The sequence below is a fragment of the Linepithema humile genome, chromosome 7 (genome assembly GCF_040581485.1).
Source record: "Linepithema humile isolate Giens D197 chromosome 7, Lhum_UNIL_v1.0, whole genome shotgun sequence".
Lineage (NCBI taxonomy): Eukaryota > Metazoa > Arthropoda > Insecta > Hymenoptera > Formicidae > Linepithema > Linepithema humile.
The window spans coordinates 10,119,341-10,139,179 of NC_090134.1; the positions used below are offsets into that span (position 1 = coordinate 10,119,341).

At 37.5% G+C, this 19,839-nt stretch overlaps 1 protein-coding gene across 3 annotated transcripts in view; it reads left to right on the top strand.

Moving 5' to 3' along the window:
- beta4GalNAcTA (beta1,4-N-acetylgalactosaminyltransferase A) overlaps positions 1 to 19,839 on the top strand; it is a 101,570-nt gene that overhangs the window by 73,559 nt on the left and 8,172 nt on the right. For all 3 annotated transcript variants that reach the window (XM_012363569.2, XM_067359117.1, XM_012363568.2), the window contains 2 exons: positions 10,132 to 10,397; positions 11,175 to 11,411. In XM_012363569.2, coding sequence (XP_012218992.1) covers positions 10,132 to 10,397; positions 11,175 to 11,411 — 503 coding nt within the window. The remainder of the gene's footprint in view (positions 1 to 10,131; positions 10,398 to 11,174; positions 11,412 to 19,839) is intronic.

Below are 19,839 nucleotides of genomic sequence, written 5' to 3' on the forward strand. Positions count from 1 at the left end.
ATGTTATTAAAATTATATTTAATTTACGAAGCACAATAATAATGTGATAGAATTTAATTTGTGGGAAAATAAGCAATATCGCATGTTGATTTAATGCAGCCTAGATGCGTTTATTTTATGCCGATAAAATTTATTATAATTATCTCGTCATTAGTTAAAATAATCCCTAGAATCTATAAAATTCATGTTTCTATGAAAATAATCCGATAATCTCGAATATGAATTCTGTATAATAAACATCACTTTATAATTATATTGCATAATCTCATATGTATTCGTTTTCAACATAATAGCGAAACATCAAATTTTCAAAAGTTTCAAAAGAAAGTATAAAATATTTTATTAGTTATTAATTTTAAGTGAATTTTCTTTAAAAGATTGTTGTTTGCGTGTTCCACTTTTCAGTCAGCGTCTGAGTAATTATGCAGCACTTTCCGCAACGTGTACAAGAGAGACATAACGCTTGGAGTGAAATTGAATGACGACATAAAATGAAAATATACGCTTTCAAAGTGGTCGGATAAAAGAGCGGATTGAATCACTTTTCCGCTGTATTCGTACGACTCCATTATTCGCAGCGAAATTTAATCGTTAAATCGTCCGCTGCCGATTATAATCGCCGTCCCCCCCCCCCCCGGATTATTTAGCCGGCCAGTAATCGAAGGCCGAATGAAGCGCGAATTATGATTGAATTTTGCAGAAGCGTTTTTGCACGCATGTACGCGACGCGTTTATTATTACAAAACCGGCCGTAACACGATTTTCAGCGTTACGATGGATACTTTGAGCGCGTGCAACCAACCGCGTTAAGTAACATCGATGCCAGATACGCGTAACGAACCGCGTAATCGCATTCGGCTCACTGCAAAATTACCCGTAACTCCTCCCGCTTTTCCCCCTGAAACCTCATTAATAATTCACAGCTACTCATCTCAATCGCTAATTGCTTGAATTTATATAAAGTTGCTAAATTTACGTAAGCTTATTATTATGATTTGCCAGAAAGGATTGAATTTATCTCCATCTTGGAAATTTTATTCAAAGCAAATTGATTTTTGCTTCAAATCTTTATAACTATTTTCTATCATCTTTTATCACTTCGATTATTACAGTCGTTAATTCTCTCTTAAATTCTCCGATTATTGGTTGACACATTTTTTTTAAGTTGCACTTTTGTAGATATCAATTATTTCATTTTTTTATTACATTTTTAATTCTATCTTGTTACTACAAACCTTTAAAGGAGGACGAGAGAAAAAGAGAGATTGGTGTTTAAATTGTCATACGCTCACATTTCCATCTGTCGCGTGTATCTGTATAACTATACGGCTTATAAAGGATTGGTTCTTATCCTTTGCGGCTCATCGCAGACACACGGGAAACCTCATTACCCTACGTAATGAGGCAAAGTGGCTGCTTAACGGCGGCATCGGTACATGCACGATTTACGGAGCCTATGTAGTAGGAAATAATCAGCTGCTCTCGCGCCATCGTTGATATCGATCGAGTACGCGCGATGGAGATAAATCCAACAATGTTGCAAGTAAAATTTCACAATTTCAAGTAAAATTTAAGAAAGAATTAAAAACGTCCTTGATATTGAAAATTTATTTTGCGAAATTTTTTTGTCTTTAAAAAAGTATCTAAATTTATTGAACTTTTAAAGAAAATATTTGTCAAAGTTAAAATTGATAATTTTGGATTATATGTGGTGTTTAAATTATAAATATTTAAATATTCTTAATACTTCCCTGAATATATATATCCAGGGAAGGTATTATACGTCGACTTTTTCCACGGCGCTTTTTCGCCATCGCACCTAATCTCTGCAATTAGCCGCTTTTGGCGCGCGTTGCAGCGGCGAAATGAAAGACGCGTCCCGCCTTCGTGCCGCAGCGGCGGCGTCGTTATTATTACGAAGCAACACGCCAACGAACGTGCAGCGAAAAAGCGCAAGAGAGTAGAGGTAATTCCTGCACGTTCCACTGGCGTAACGCGTTCTTTTATTCCAGACTAAGGGCGGCTCCCCGAAAATGCGCTCCTTACTTTCGCACGACGCTGATAATGTATATGGTTTCCACCAGACGGCCGGTCCTTTATCAACACACCGGAAACTTTTTCCTCCGCATAATTTTATGCAAGCTTTATGCCACTGCACTAAAAAGAGCAATATCATAATAATAAGAACAATACGTCGCAGTGAATGCACGAGCCTTTTGAAATTACGACGTGACAACTTACTTTTACGTCTGGCGGTGCACATTACGTTTACGTTACGTATTCGTTCGTCACCATTCGCAGAATTATTTAATTTTCTTCGTGTCTCTTGATTTTTTAACGACTTATCGCTTTTACAATCATTTAGAATCAATTTTTGCAAAAAATATGACGCAAGGCCTACGTGCGGAGTTATGAAACTTTCTCTTGTCCCGCTTTAGTTTCGTTGAAAAAAAAAAAAAAAATAACTTGCTGCAAGCCAGGAGAAAATCAGATCAATCAAGGAACTGTCACAGCTCGCGCTCGACTCTTTGCTAGTTAACGCGCGATAAGAAGCGAATTTATAGTTCGTTATTTCCGCGTTTCTCGAATTGCCGGGAACTTAAAGAGGTAAATATACATTTTTAAGCATCATAATAGCGCGATGTGGAGACAGGTTAAACACCGTCGTATATCATCGCTGAAAATTGCATTCAATTAACGCGAACCGACGACGATCTCCTCTCCCCGGTAACATTATGGCTGCAACCGGCACACAGTGCTCAAGAATGGGTCATTAATTTAAAATTTCGTCGCTCCGGTTGCGACAATTTGTCACTCGCTTGTTATCTCTCTCTCTGACATAGGCCGCAACTCATTCAATCGCATTGCATCGGGCTGCACGCTCGCTTTAGTTACACGATGAAGCAGTTTACGTGCATTATGCCGCCGTGGCAAAACACACTAGTAATAATAATGATATTTTCACCGATTATCGCGCGCGCTCATCGCATTGATTCCTGATTCTTTATGCATCACGCTGATGACTAAGGCTTTTCTCTTGAAAAAGAAAGAAAAAGAACAGGATTGATAATATCGACTAAACTTATTTTGCAATTTTGATGTTTTGTAATAATTGAAAAATTGAAATGCATCAATTATTCTGCTGATTTTATTTTTTAACAGCAAAATACAACATTGAAATGCAACATTTAAAAAATTAAAATAGGTTTTTATTACAAACGGATGAATTAGTGAAAGGATGCTAGCTTTTCCCACGTGAGATCGAAACATGCGATGGTAATTGACTCGTTTAACCCGCGACGCATCGCATACGACACGCATTTCCAATATGCATAGCCGCGAGGATAAATTCTATTACACATCGTAATCATAAGCGATTTTGATCCCATGCAGGACGATGTCGTAATCGTTACTACAAATCAAGCCGCTAGATGTTGTTCCGGTGCGATGTCGCATTAGCGAGATATATCATTACGCAGTGATGCCACCGTCCGATGTAATCTGTCTTATCGGATCGCGTTAATGGCAACAGCGAGGCGTTACATCAGAGGTTCTCAGTTCTAAATGGAATACAGATTATCATCTGGTAAACAATAAAAAAAGACATTTACATAACTAACGTTCAAATGTTTAACTAAAAAGACTCTAAGATGATTTATGTGCGTGATTAAAATGAAATAAGGGAGTCTTTTGCTACTTTTTGTCTTCTATCAGAAAAATGTTATGACTTTCAAATAATTATAGACTAGACTAGACTATTACTATTCTAGTAATAATAAATAAAACTTTTACTTAGATAATAATGTGTAATTTGATAACAAATTAGATATAAACTGTCATATCTTTATTATATAATATCTTTAATTAATTCACATAGTTTGATAAATCTAAAATTGATTTTTTTCACCAAAAACTTTATCAAAGATAATCCCTTATATTTTAATAGTGTATAATTATACATTTAAGTACAACTCATTAGAATTTAAATGATTTTTTACATAGGAATTTTTATGATTTTGTTTTTTGATGAAAATTCTTCAGTGAGAAAAGATCTTGACACTTTTGAAAATTCTACATCTTGATACGAAATATGCTTTGCAAATCTGAGAACCGCTGCCTTTAGATAATCTGACAATGCGAATGCATGTCTCGACCTTTCAGCGAGTCCGAGTGCTCGGGTATTATGAATTATTAGCGGGCTACGTGCTTACGTTTGCATATGGGCTGTGTGAATGGATTATGTAGGAGGGAGTGTTCTGCGATTTCCCATTTTTATTATTCTTTCATCAATTCAGGATATCAGCGATATCAAGATTTTGCTGTACGAAAGACATTCAACACTTTTTATGTGAATAAAACTAAAATTATCACGCTAGCAGATTTTTATGTCACTGTGCTATTAGATGGAATACTCCGGGGATTACCGGAAGTCAAGAATATATCCTGGAAAATTCTTAAGCGAGATACGCGAGCGTGTAGTCTCGTCACGCCGTCGGATTTAGCTGTCTCGATCGTCCATGTTATATCGCTATCGGAGAACATCAGACATCGGCTGCTCTGCTACGTGACTTTCCTTCGAGACGCGAAATTTTCAAATCCCGTCACGCGTGGATTTAAATTAAAACTGCAAATATTATATATTGTTAACATTCGCGCCACGGAACTGTCGCCAATCTTTTTCATCGAATTAAACTCTCTTTCGTGCCATAAATAAATAAAAATGTTTTTCTTTTCATTAAAACTGTCAAAGAAATAGATAACAGAAAATTTAATCTTCTTAATTAGCTGTATCACGTCTTAGTGTAATTAATCAGAGAGATACTATCAATAGGTGCGAATTTTCATCTGTAGAAGATGTGATTTAAATAATGTCTGCGAAATGAACTTTTTGCAATCTTCTTTCCTGGTATAAATAATTTTTTTATACTTTATTGCATTCTATTAACCTTATTATACCGCCGCAAACTACTTTGCGTGCGATAGATCACGGACGACATCTCGTACGTTGAACCGGTGCCATCGAAGGCCGACAGGTTCGATAGATCTCGTTTTCTCTCTCATCCATTTTTTCATCCTTATCCCTTCGGATAATATTCACCGTTCCATGCTTTATAAAAAAATTTATGTAACATCTCTCTCTTATGTAGAAATGAAAAATTACTCGTCTTTTTATCCTTGTACTGTTAAAAATTAAAAAGTGAGATTACGATGGGTAAAAAATGATGACACGTACTTAAACTTTACTTGACACGCCCAGGAACATCGCCTTCTTTTTCTCTCCTGTTGCTACAAGCCTGCCTGAAACTCCACTTTGCGGTGAGTTCGGGTATGAGGTTCTGTCAAACTTTTAACGGACATTTCCGTCCACGACGTTGCCGATCGATGAAGAGTTTCCCCACGTTCTTTGACGACCTCGAGGCGTCCCCGAGGACCTTTTGAGTCCTTCCTTCCTTCCTCCGTCGCTTCTTCCGAGAAGATGAAGCGAGCGCGTCGTCTCTGCATTAAAGATGCATCATCATCAAAACTTTCCCTCGCTTCCTATCTCGATATCATCACGAATTGAACAAATTCGAAATTATCTGAAGCGATAAAAGTGGCGTGGGAAACTTTGGCCTGATACGAAATAATTGTGTCCTAGTAATATTATCGAATATCTTGCGTCAGCCATGAACGATTGACGACTTATCTTTGGAAAGTTTAATGGAAAATTGTCATCTATCGAAACTTTCTAATTTTCGCTATTGAATTTTGTGTTAAAAATTCTTCTTTCGTTTCATTAAAAATGAATTGTATAATATTGTACATTTGAGCTTTGTTGCTCATTACATCATACATCTTCGGATTATTTCTACCTGAGAGCTCTCACTCCTGACATACCTGTCGTTCTTTGCATTTTCGTCAGCAGGTGATAACCAGTCGTCGATCGTGCGTCGCTTTTAAAAGCCTCGTCACGTACATTGAAAAATATTTCTACATATCGACAAGCTTTGCCGAGCTTTCCGCATCGCTTTTCGCGTGCCCGCCATCGCGAAGGTATCCTCGGCGCCGCTCGATAGCGAAGGGGGAAAGATTTCTGCGGATTCCAATCCGGCTGCTGCTGCTGCTGCTGCAGCATAGCTGGCAAAATATTTCCGTGCCAGGTGGTGCACGCGGCCGATCCCGTATCGATGGTCCCTCGGATGAGTCACGTCAGATTTATGCCGCTCCGAACGTGGCGGGAATTCCGTCGAATTCCCGCATATCGAGACTTTTCCTTATGAATGCATGCAGCATAGAGACATGCTTTCACGACGCATTGTCTGTGCCTTGCTTGTATCTCTTCAGCCTGCTCTCAACTTTGTCCTGTTATCTTCGTATCGAATTTCGTCAGTGTATAATGAGGAAATTTGAGTTGGTCTTCCTGAAATTTTAGATGATATGTCAATGCGCGACGGTATCTTAAAAAGTTCGATGTGCAAGTTGTACATTCATGTTTATTATCTGAAATATTCTAATTTTTATATTTAATATTGAAGTGTGCGCAAGGTATAAATTTTTAGAAGCTTTTGGGATCTTTAACTCCACGATTTCCCGCTAAATATTTTCACTTTGCTAATTTTGTTGAATTAGTAGATTTAAAACAAGTAAAATATAATACATCTAGATTTTGTATTATACAGGGTGATTCAAAATAACCTGATGTCCTTGTAATGCCATATTCTTGAGCGAATTCTGAGATGATTTTTCCTTTTACAAAATTTTGTCCGAAGCTTAGTTTTCGAGGCCGATACAACGGACAGGCAGGGACGAGAAGCAATGCGTCATGAGACGATAGTAAACACTTGACAGTCTCATTATACGTTGTGCGTCCCTGCCTGCCTGTTGTACCGAACTCGTAAGTTGCTATCTATTTTCAATTATAACTCAATTTCAATTATAACTTTTCAATTATAACAATTATAATCACCCTGTATATCAGATATATTTATCAGTTAATTATCAATAGGTGCGAATATTCTTATTTTATATTGTAACGTTTAATAACGAGGTACGCTTGTAGAACTTTTAAATGAGTCAATCTCTTTGAACTCTTTTATCCTACAAGTTGCTGATACTTTAGTTCCTTCGAACCGTTTCACTCTTTAAGAGCAGTTTAATCCTCGCGAGTTTCCGATTGCCTGGAATTTATGTCATTTCGAAATCTTGCGGTTTTCCGATTTTAATCCGCTCGTTTAATTGTTCATCGTTGAGGATCGAGTCTCGTCATCATTTCGAGCAACGATGAGTTCTCTTAAATCTCGTAATCAAGTAAATCGTTAGCCACGTCGCTCTCACCCGCTCTTCTAAATGCTTCAGATTCTAGAAGAGCCAGTCCGTCTCGTGCGCATATACCTGCGAATTTAATTAAATTCGAAATGACCCTTCCTCCCCTCCCTTGATACCTCGGCGTTCTCCACCTTCTGGTATCGCGAGATATCGAAACTATCTCGCAGCTGGGATGGATAGAGGCTGGATATCTTTATGTAGGATCTTACGGACTTGCTATTAGTTTGGAATTTGAAATTTAATTATTGCCTAACATTAGGCGGAAAATAGGACAAAATTATACGAACGATTAATTCAAGAATTGGCTTTAACATTTTTTTTTTTTATTTAATTATCATTAAGTATTTTAAGAATTGTTGTGGTATTCGAAAAATTAAAACTAATGTTTGATTTAACAAAAAAATTAATAATTTTTTAAAATTTATATTGTAAACTTTCTATAATGTAATTTGTGTTATATTTGTAACATTATTACTCATACAATTTTTAATATTTTCTATACCGACCGATAAATTGAAAACTCTGAAAATTGTTACACGTAGTTCTTCTGTTTACTAAATTCTCTTGTGATGATTCTATCTCAGCCGCAAAAATTTTTATAAACAGACTCGCCAGCGGCGTAACATGCCAAGGTAACGTGATATGTAAATAGAATCCATCTGCACAGCACATACCCATCGCAATTTCCACGCCGGCTCTTCTCACGAGATGCCTTGTGAGAAGTGATCTGCATGACGGCTCGTAACTTTTTCGATTTTCGTATAATCGTTCGCCGAGCGCACAACAGTCTTCCAAAACTTGTTCACCCGCCGCGGCGAGAAACGGCAAAAATGGCTCACGCGAAGCGAACGGGCGACGAAAACGACCGCTATTGATCTTGCTGATGTTATTATCATATAGATAAAACCAGCAACGTCGCTCGGGAATGTGATATTCGCTTATGATATAGTTTTCTTTTTCCATCAATATATGAAATTTAAATCAACAAGAAATTTAAAATAAATATGATTTTTAAAAATTTACAATATTGATGTGTATTTTTTATTTTATGTTATTTAGTAGACATAAAGTCATTGGGAACTTTTCAAAATTACATTTGAAGTTAATAAAAAGTTAGAAATTCTTATTTCTCTTCCGTCATTATGATACATTAATATCTCGAGCTCGAAATCGCGGCGTTGCACGCTCGATTTCCCGTTCGTCTTACGGCGACTTTTGCCGTGAGCATCAAAAATACTATCGCGTTGTCTCGTGTACTTGCGCGAACTTCTGGCGCATAAGCTTGGAAGAGGAGGAGAAGAACGTTAAACCGGTGGATTGCAGTTGCAATAGTGGCTAGCGGCGGTCCCGGAAATTGCAACTGCAAGCGGACCGGATCGTAAACTCAGGGAAACTCGTTGACGCTCTGTCGTGAGGAGGGGGAGAGAGACGAAGTACGTCAGGAAGTAAACGAGAAGAGGTCTGGCGTAGGTCAAGTCTGTCGTAATTCCTTCCCGTGTCCTTCAGTCCATCGTAAACCTTAAGTGAATTAGTAAAACGCAAAAGTGGCTACGAGTTTGTTCGCTGGCTTGTCGGAAATTCGTCGAGACAAACGTCAAACTCGATTCGTCGGATTTTTGATTTTCAAACTCGCTGTAAAGAAATAAAGAAAATTTAGAAAAAATTAGTCTGCTTTCTTCGATAAATGTGAAATGAGAGAGAGAAACGGTCTGGAATTCTAAAATATGAGATTTCAGTGCATCGCGGTGAAGCTCTAAGCGTGTGTCAAATGATATAAGATTCTGAGGCATAAAAATGAATAAAATGGCTATAGAAAGACTATAAAAGTAATCGGTGTGTTTTGCAGCCTATCGACAACAAGCATAATTGGTTTGAACTGGTTTCGAACTGGTTTCGAGCATAATAGCTATTGTTGCGCTCCATTGAATTGCAAGACATCTTCGAAGCACAAATCGCTGTTGTGATTAGATCGGTCGATCGGTCTGCTAATAGTAGGACAGCTGCCTCGATTATGGAGACGTTGCATAGTCAGCCTCATAATAGCTGGTACATAGCTGTCGCGATGTGCAACCGATAGATAATTGGCTTCTGGATATACATATCTGTTATATTCAGTGCGACATCTCCGTGAATTTGTCATTAACTCAGGTGTCGCTGGCACGAAGCGATCGAATTAATACGATTTTACATTTAACATTAGATTACGTCTGCATTATTTACATCTTCGACCTACATTGCAGAACATTTTCTGTTCAACTTTTAAAACTGTTACATTATATTTATACCGTATTATTATTTATGATAATTTATATCGTAAAACGATGAAATAGCAGGAGGATCTCAAGCCAAAGAAGATTATAATTCTTGATATCTTTTATTGAAACCAATGTTTTAATTAAGCAGTTTCAGCTAATTATTCAGCCATCTTCAGTGCTACCTTTACAAAACTGTTTTTTAGAAGACCGTAAGTTCAATTCGTCATTATTAATAAAAACTGATCATTCGTGACTTTCGATCAATACCTCAATAAGAAATTCTCGCAATCACATACGTGATCACTTCATAAGAGTTTTTATTAATAATGACGAATTGAACTTACGGTCTTCTAAAAAACAGTTTTGTAAAGGTAGCACTGAAGATGACTGAATGATCAGCTGAAACGTATGCTGCTTAATTAAAACATTGGTTTCAATAAAAGATATCAAGAATTACAATTTTCTTTGGCTTGAGATCCTCCTGCTATTCCATCGTTTTGAAATTTGCGAGTCTAAACTTCAAGTTATTAATTTATATTGTATTATCTTTTTTCTTCTATTTTTGTTACAGATACGCGGATCGCTCGTACAGGACGCACCCGCGCGGCCTGATCATATACGGCCCGGCGACTGTTGTGCCGAGCTCGAACGGCGGCAATGTATCCTCGACAACGATACTCTCGATATTGGCCAAAGGCCTTTCAAACTCGTCTCGATTCGAGCCCGTGCCAACCAAAAACCTGGTCGGCAACAATGGAACTGGACGAGAGTTTCCGGTGGCGAACGCGACCAACAACGCGACGATTCCACGCTGCCCGCTCATTCCACCGAATCTGGGTAAGTCTGCGAGAATTGATAGAGATTAATGAATCCGGTGCCGTTTTATCAAAATTATAACACGTGTTATCGCGAAATTATTGAAAATTTTGCCTCATGAAAAATTTAATATTCATAAATCCAGCAATGGAGCGTGGTGATTCGGGAATATTAAAGACTAATGATCAGCTATGGCTGTGTGGACCAATTTATGTTTGAATTATACATGTACTTGCGTCACAGAGAATTCTGACAGAATATATCTCACATTCATGAGAGTGAGAGATGTATTCTATTTCAGAGGGACTACACCATCTCTCTGACGCTCATTAATAATTGGCTTTCATAATTAATTGCAGCGCAATCAATCGAATGAAATATTCATCTTGAAACAGATGAATATTAATTTCCTAAATGCTTTAATATCTCAGATTAATGTGTTGCACGAAGAATCAATCGACAATTTTCAAATTTAACTTGTAATAATACGATAATGTGCGTGATGATTTAAAAATGTCTCAATATTCTTAAATTATTTTACGAGAAAATAAATATTGTTTTGAATAAATTTGTATTATATTTTTTTTTTTTCAATTTAACTTCTTTTATCATTATGAAGGCAGTAAACACAAGTGCGATATTAAAATCCAATGCACTTAACATCTTTACGATACAATTAAACGTGGATATCATTTTTCTCTTAAATTCGAATACTTTCAGCTGTTTTTACACGAATGTAGATTATTTCTTTTAATTTTCGATCTATCAACTCCTCTTCAACTCTTTCCATCTTCCCAGTTGGACCGGTGGTCGTTAGTAAATCACCACCACCGATGCCGGAGATAGAGAAGTCATTCGTGGAGGTGAAAGCGGGTGGCAGAGGTCGACCTGCGGACTGCGTCGCCAGGCATCGCGTCGCCATAATCATTCCATTCCGCGACCGACCGCAGCATTTGCAGACTCTCCTCTACAATCTGCATCCGATCCTGCTGCGCCAGCAGATCGACTATCAGATCTTCGTGATCGAGCAGGAAGGTGAGTGAGAGGCCGTGGGCGTTGCAACCAAAATTGGCCGAATGCCCGGATTCACTTCTTTTTCCATGCACCTCGTTTACAAAAAGCTGTAATTTAACTGCAATTTATTCGTCCGCAAAAAGTGTCGAGAACATTTTAATCTCTCTCGAATTAATTGCGGCGAACAAACCAATATTATTCTCAACGAATTCCCGTAATTATCACTATTAATTTTTACATGCTTACACAATTCCGATAGCGGGAAATTAATTAAAATCAAATTAATAATTATTGTTATAAATAATAAGTTCCACTCTTTGACGGATTCTAATCCAATTCTCGTTGAAGAGAAATCAACTTCAAATTCACTATTTGCACCGGTGTCCTGAAAAACCTTGAATCCTTATTGGCGAGCACCCTGAATACGTCCGTTGTGTGCACTCCAGTGTTTCGATAGTATCTTCTAGAGCACACGGCTCGTTTCCGCAGAGCGGATATAAACGTACGATCTCCGAGTTTCTCTTCAGCGGCACCGTTGGTGCGTGTAAGCCGATACTTTGCTACGATTTATTGCCGTCTAGCGGACGTTCCTCTTGCCCGCGTATTTTCCTGCTTGTCTCTGCGGAGCGGAGACCTTCCTGCCGGAAGGAGAATGCCGGGGGAGCAGGAGTCAGAACGTCCCGACGAAAGAGACCGCTTCAAAGTTTCCGTCTCTAAGCTTTGCGAGTTAATTTTTAATTAAATTTGTATACGTCCTTTCTCTCTCTCTCTCTCTCTCTCTCTCTCTCTCTCTCTCTCTCTCTCTCTCTCTCTCTCTCTCTCTCTCTCTCTCTCTCTCTCTCTCTCTTTCTCTCTCTCTCTTTCTCTCTCTTTCTCTTTCTCTTTCTCTTTCTCTCGGTAGCTTCCTCTTCCGGCTCGGGGCGATCGACCGGCCGGAGGTAACGCGAGTGTTTTCCAGTAAAAGGACGCAAAATAATTCCACTGACATGGCGCGGGTTATTTTTTAATGAAATTTTTTAAGTGCCCTTAGAATTTACCTGGTGCACGTGCAGTTGGTTTTGCTAGTTTGTTTAATGACTACGGCGCGAGAGGATACGTTTTCCGCCATGCTATTGCTCCTTCGGCTGCTCACCGCCGTACACCGTAATTACATTCCTTAAATCTTAATTACGAGGCCTTTTATGAGCTGCTTTACGAGACACTTTATGACGTATATTTAAGGCTGATGATTACACATCGCGATGCCCGTAATAACTCGCGCACAGAGATAAAGGGTGCGGAAGTGATGAATATTGCAGGTATTATTTTCAACTCATAAATGAAAAATATATTTGCCGGATGCTTTAGAACTCTGCTTCTGATTGTAATTATAAATGTAATACTTTTATAACTAATAAGCATGATATCTGCAATTAATACATAAATACACACAATCTTATTTACAATTCATTAGATTTGATTCTTATACAATAATTAATATGAATAATTGATATTTAGCAAATTATAAATATTATTTTAATTGAAATATAATTTTTAAGAATATACAAATATAAAACTGATTTGTTTGTTTTACTTTAAGCGTCTCGTTAAGTGATTAGATTTATTTTTATGTATTAAGATCTGCAAAGAAAATTATCTTACGGAAGGATAATGTTTTACTTTTTTTTTACTGAGATACAAAATCTATCATTCTATTTAGTCGCACAAGAAAATGCTATTTATCTTACCTATTGGAGGGCTGCGAGCGAGTTGCAATTTATCTTCATTAAAATTGTGAAACGCTCGACTAAGTTTGTTTACTTACCGCGTATGCGAGACGTCAAAATATGACTTTGATTAATTCTCACATTCTATGCAACGCACTTCTGCATATTTTCGATGTGTGTATGACATACTATAAATTTACATACAAAAGAGGAAGTTGCTCAACAATACGATTAAATTATTATCTAATAATGTTCGATTGAAGCTAATTTTAATATGTTTGTGAATAATACGTGTAGCACATTTGAATAAAATTTAAAGAACGGACGATGTAGTAAAAAGCTACAGTTAATGTTTACAATTTGAATATAATTAATACTGAATTCGATAACCGCACCGGGAATATTCTGTATTATTATTTGCATTTAGCGTTGTATCTTGCTTACGTTTTGGATCAATTTCCTGTTTGGTATCTCCCTTTGTTTTGCAATTGTTAGTGGGTTTCAATTGTTTCAATATGGCAATGTTACACCGATATGTGTTCTCTGTATATTTCGGGAACACGTTCCTTGAAAATGTCAGTGTAGTTTAATATACTTTCCGCTGGAAAGTTTTGAGTGCGGAATTCCTGATGGAATTCTAAATCCGATTTCGCTCGCGTTTCTCCGCTCGGTATGCAAACGAATATACGAAAAAAAGGGGAAAAAAAGAAGCCGTTGTTTCGCCATTTTTGGGCGCAATCGGGCATTTCGCAGCGAAAAGTACAGAAATACATTACAGTATCGATATTCATGAATATATTTATGAAATATTTTATAATAACTTGACATATTAATTAATATTTTACATATTTATCAGCGTTAAAAGTTGTTTACTTTTTGGTGATCTGTTTGTTTTTTGCGTTTTTTTAATATTAATATTTCAAATTCCACAAAAATATTCAAAAAGTAATATTAATATAATTTAATAATTGTTTATTGCGTTCCTTTTTTGTAGCTTTTTACAAAGATAATGTAAAACAAGTAAAAAAAATGCTTTATTACGGCAGCATTATTTTCGTTGTTACAAATTTGCGACAAAATGCAAAGCGATTATTTTCCATAATAATTTAACGAAAGTTGCTCGGAGCTCGTGAAAAGACACTTCTCACTGCAGAACTATTTCAATGTAATTACTATTACATTATCATTAATACTAATTTGAAAGAAATTCACGGGAAATCGGTCCTCGCAATAATTTGATAAGGAGATCACACGCAATGCTAATACTTGTTCCTTTGTAATTCCGCCGAGACGAATAAAGGATTCTTTGCCGCGGGATTATTTCAATTGAATCGGTATTCCGTCGTAATGGCGTTAATTTACGACAGATCGCCGTGCAATGAATTCTCGCGATAATTTAACGAAGACGATATTTCACCGAGCCGCTGCGATTAATTACGGCGAAACAGCAACGATTTATCCTCGCCGTTGCTGCGCGCGATCCTTAGAAAATGCGCCGTACTGTTATTCACTGTCAGCTCTGCGCTCTGCCTGCACAGCTTCGAACGCTTCGGATAAGTCAAGCTTAAGTGCTATCTAATCCTAGAACCTTGGGGGACCAAGTGCCGTTTTCCTCGTGCTCTTCCTTCCCGCAATGCGGTATACCGAGGACAGCTCACTTCACGATTGCATCATGCACGGCAAACGTGATAGCCGTACGAAAACTCCAAAAGTCGTAATATTCGATTAAACTTGAAAAATTTATGCGAATATGCTGCACAAGTATTATCGATGCGATCGCTAAAAAGACGTGATCTAATCCACTTTTCAAGAAAGAAAATTGATCGAAATTGGATTGAAACTTCTGACGCAAAAAATTTCGAGTACGAATACTTTTTGTCGATAATGCGATAAATTTAATGCGAAAAGAGCAGTGACTTTTCAACAACGGCACGTCTAGCTCTATTATCACCCATTCTTTTTCCGGAATGAGTATTGCATTGTGCAAACGCAGACGTACTTTACGTCAGATTATCTCAAATTTACTGACGTCGAATGAAAATTTGCCAAGCTATTTTGCTTTAATATCACAACAAACAAACAAAAATTTAATTTCATCGACGTAATTTTTCAAATCTGGTTCGTAAATTAAATTTTGCTCATAGCGAGGATCGGTAAATCCACTCTCAAGATTATTTTGCGCAATTTTATATTGTGGATTTACGACCACGTCGTTTATCTTATTATTTATACCTGGGCGCCCCATGCAAAGGTGCAACCGTGTAATCGCGTTAAAAAACGAACCAAACGATGGATCATGATTATCTCATACGCAGCCGGTGTATCCACCATGCGGCATGGATACCGTTATGGTTCGCGTACGTGCAAAGTCACGACCATTCATCGTCAAGCCCAGCTTAGGGACACTTAATCCGACCATTCATTCGTCAAAAAGACGGAACGCAGCTATGCACAGGAGTTAACTAACAAATGGATTAAATAATGAAAATCTTTTGTGCGCAAAAATATAAATACGCAATTGAAAATAATATAAAATAAGATCATATAAATCATATGAAGGATAATATATATCATATAAAAATATATAAAACATTATATATACATTTCAGGTCGTAGCAAGACGAAAAGTACGATTCCTTAATACTTGAAATTATCGAAATCGTTTTCGCGTGCTTATAAAGGGAGCGCAGTTATAGTTTGTGGAAATCTATTTGTAATGTGCGCAAATCGAAAGCATATCGAATAGAGTACGGTATAGAATGTATGTGACAGTGTGTGTGTACACTTACGAATTAACGTGGCTTTAATTGTCCCAAATGGCTCGGACATGGTCGCGCTCGGCCGCAATTTTGAAATTCAAATCCCAAGCTCTTCTATCCCTCTGTCTCTCTCTCTCTCTCTCTCTCTCTCTCTCTCTCTCTCTCTCTCTCTCTCTCTCTCTCTCTCTCTCTCTCTCTGTTTTCTCTTCGTGAACTGTATCTCGGCGCGGAATTAAAGCGGAGTCAGCCACCGAATACTTCGCTTTTGCATAATTAGTGCTATGCTGAATATTTATCGGCTCCGGGAGCCATGCGGAGGATCGTCGGTGGAGTCGCGACTTCGTTTCCAGCAAGTCGGGCCAAACGGCTGCGCGCGGATCAGGAAATTAGATTCATGGCGTACTTCCCCCTGGCCCAAACAAAATCAATTTCTCGATACGGGATGAGAGCTTGAGGATGCCTCGCAGAGAGAGAATGGTTTCCATTGGAAGTGTTAATCTCGCGCGTTTTCTCGATATTTCATATTTCCGGTTTTCTGATAACGTTATTTTTTTCAGAGGAAACGGGATTTGATAAACATTTACAATGATATTGAAATACTTATGTACTTCCTGGATTTGGAGATAAATAATAATTTCAACAACGAGTGATTAAACACTGATTCTGATTGTTTAATATTTTAGATCGATGGATATCAAACGCTAAGCATTAAATAAATATATATTATATTAGTATTTTATAGTACGCTTTTATTACTCTTTATATTTTCTTGTTTTATCTTATTTGAAATGTTAGATTTGAGAATGAAAAGATTCGAAAAGATTCTTAGATAGAAATCGATTAAATACTATTTACTATATCGGACGTATTTACGTTACTTTGGCGCTATTACATTTTATTATTCACGTCCGCCAGCGCGCGGAAGCGAGACAAGAATATTGAGGCGTGCACTTCTCGCGGACAAACATAATTAGTCGCACCTGTCGCCGGTGGCCGCGGCTCCAGGCACTCTCGCTATACAGAATCCGCCCATTAATATTGCTTGGATAGAGCTGTCGGAAACACTGGTGCACTTGCGCCAGAGACTCTTATTATCGTAACTATATACGATCATTAACGGCGACTGGTATCATCGATATCAAGGAAATCCGCTGTTCCCTCTTGATACAACTAGGGATGTAATTGAGTTTTTTTGCATTGAGGAAATGGCGAGACAAGTAGACAGTGACAACTTCCAGGCGACGTTATGAGATTTCCTCTTCAATTACGTCATTCGGCAGGATTGTAGTAAGGTTATTCGATGCGATACGCACAAAAATTTCATACAAATATTTACTCCAAAAGAATATAAAAAATATATTAATTAATGTTTACTTTTCCACGTAGTAACAATTGAGACATTTATTCCAACGTTTCGCGAATTTCAAAATTCCATCGTGGTAAATTTTGTGCCCAAGATTGTAAAATATTTATTTCAAGACTGTAATGTTTACTTTTTCATCGCCCAGGAATTTTTTGTTCAATAAGAAACTCTTACATATAGGCTGAAGAAATTCTTAAAATAACCAGAGTGGGCGGAAACCTGACGCAGCAAACTCGAAACTACTAACAGTACATACCGTAAAACTTTTGTTTTGCGTTCCAAGCTTTCGTCTGGTTTGATGTGCAGTCGAGCTTCACCTAAGAAATTTTTTTCTCTGCCGTTTAAAATGTGTAGACGATGAAGCAAGGAAGACGCAATCTTTAAATACTTCATAAATCTTATACACGAAACTTACCATGAAGAAATTTTTTAACTCATAAAACGTTGCAACAAATATCTCAGTTATCGAAGCAACTGAGTGAAAAAAATAAATTTTACTACTTATGCCAGTATCGTATTTTTATTGTTAAAAATTCTGACACGGTTGAATGCGATAACTTTGTGAATAATTAATTTTGCCGTTTTATGAAATTATTATTTCGTTATATTAAATATAAAAATAATTTTATTTGGTAATAAAGTTTAAGACATGTCTTACTGTTGGAATGGGAAACTTAAAATAACACAAAAATATTATCTAGCATTGCAGTGTCATGAAACTGACGCGAAAATTACTTTCCCGGCGACGAAAGTTGAGAAAACTGCGATAAAAGTGGAAGGGATGATGACGATATTTCAGGAATTTAAACATCAGAGATACAGACGGTCGACGACGTTGACAAGGATGACGACGCATGTCTTTTTACACTCTGAATAAACGTAGCGCATAACTTGCAAACGCAATTCTTTCGAACGAATAAATAAGTGAGTCTCGCGGAAGCGGATATGGAAATGAATTGAACTCGTTGCCGCTTGAAAGTAGTATATTCTTGTCGGAAAAGTACTCGCAGACGGTTTTCATTTATTTACTAAAATTACAAAGGGAACCCATCACAACAGAAAGTCATTAATAAACGTTTAGCTAGTCGCCATTCATTGTTACGGCACAACTGCATTCTCTTTGTGCATCATATTATAATAATTGGGGTAACTAATTGGCAAATTGACAAAAACATGATGAAAGATCAGCGTGATAAAAATTTGTAAATTCTTAAATTATTCAATCAACTTTAATTTCAATTTATTTTTTCTTCATAAATAATTATATCAACTCAATTAAATCTAACTCTATAACTCTTTATTATTATCCCTCACAAGTTAAGTATTTAATTATAATTAATTTGAACCTCGCGATATCGCATCAATGTCACGTTATATAAAAAATTTCAATTATTGATGTCTTATTCGAGACACTCTATACAGTTGATTGAGTAATCATCTTTGTATTTCTTTTTGGCTAAACGATATTGCTTCTGTTCTGTTCTAATTCATTAAGCGTAATTGTATAACGTTTTCCGAAACGCGAATACGCATCAGTGCGACGCGGATAATTAAGGGCTCCTTCGCAATAAATGTCATTAGAGCGCTTATTTTTCTAATTAACATTTCTCTTTTTGCGCTCCTCCGAGTGAGTCTCCATTTCTCTCCCTTGTGAAATTGTTTACCGTATTCGCGCTACACCTGCGTCCCTTCATTGTCACTCGGCGTATTCCGCGCTCCCGTTTGCCTCCGCCGCCCTTTTTTATCGTCTCCTTTTCACTCGTCGCCAGCACTAGCACAATATAAAGAAATATCTAAAATGCCTTACGTCGAGATACTTTTCCACCGGGAAAACGAGACTGTTTATATCCTGCTGTGCGTTTGGCGAACACTCCTTCGAGGTCCTTGGCCTCCTCATAACTTTTCTGCGTGTGTCTGTACGTGTCGGTGGGTAGTGCGAGAGATTCGATCGAGCGCGAAGTCCATTCAGCCAATAATAATCGACGACAAACGGGGAGGACACAGCCGTTAGCTTTGAGAGCGTTAGCCTTTGCCTTCTCCCGTCGTCTTTTGAGGAAGAGCCTGTCAGGCTCGTAATTATTCTCGGATAAACGGACGATGAAACGGCGATGACGTTAAATCCAGTTCAGGCTCCTTTTAAAAACCCACGCCTTTTTCCTTCGCCGTGCACGATAAATCTCGCTCGCAAATTTATTTGCGAATTGTTTCGTGCGATTTAAACAAAATTTATTTAGCTTGATACCTTTATCAAAGACTTCGCATTGAAGTAATAATCGTAGATTAACTTGAAAGATAAATGAGATGAAAATTCGCCGAAAAAAGTTCGGCAGGCGACTTCGTTAATCAAACGCAATAATTAACCTCAATAATTAATCAGAAATCCCAGGCCAAGAGAATAAAGACGACAAGCAGATGATAGAGAATGCAAGGAAAATTCACCCAAGTTTCTTATGTGTGACCTACTTTTATCGCGGCGTTTGAACAACCGCGAGGGAACCAAGACGCGAAACTTTTAATTGCGCCGGACGACTTGGCAAACATCCCCCGGAATCGTGCAGCTTCTTTTTCGTCAACCCTAAGGCAGCAGTCTCTTGTCAAAGCCACAGTAATTTGTACCCGTG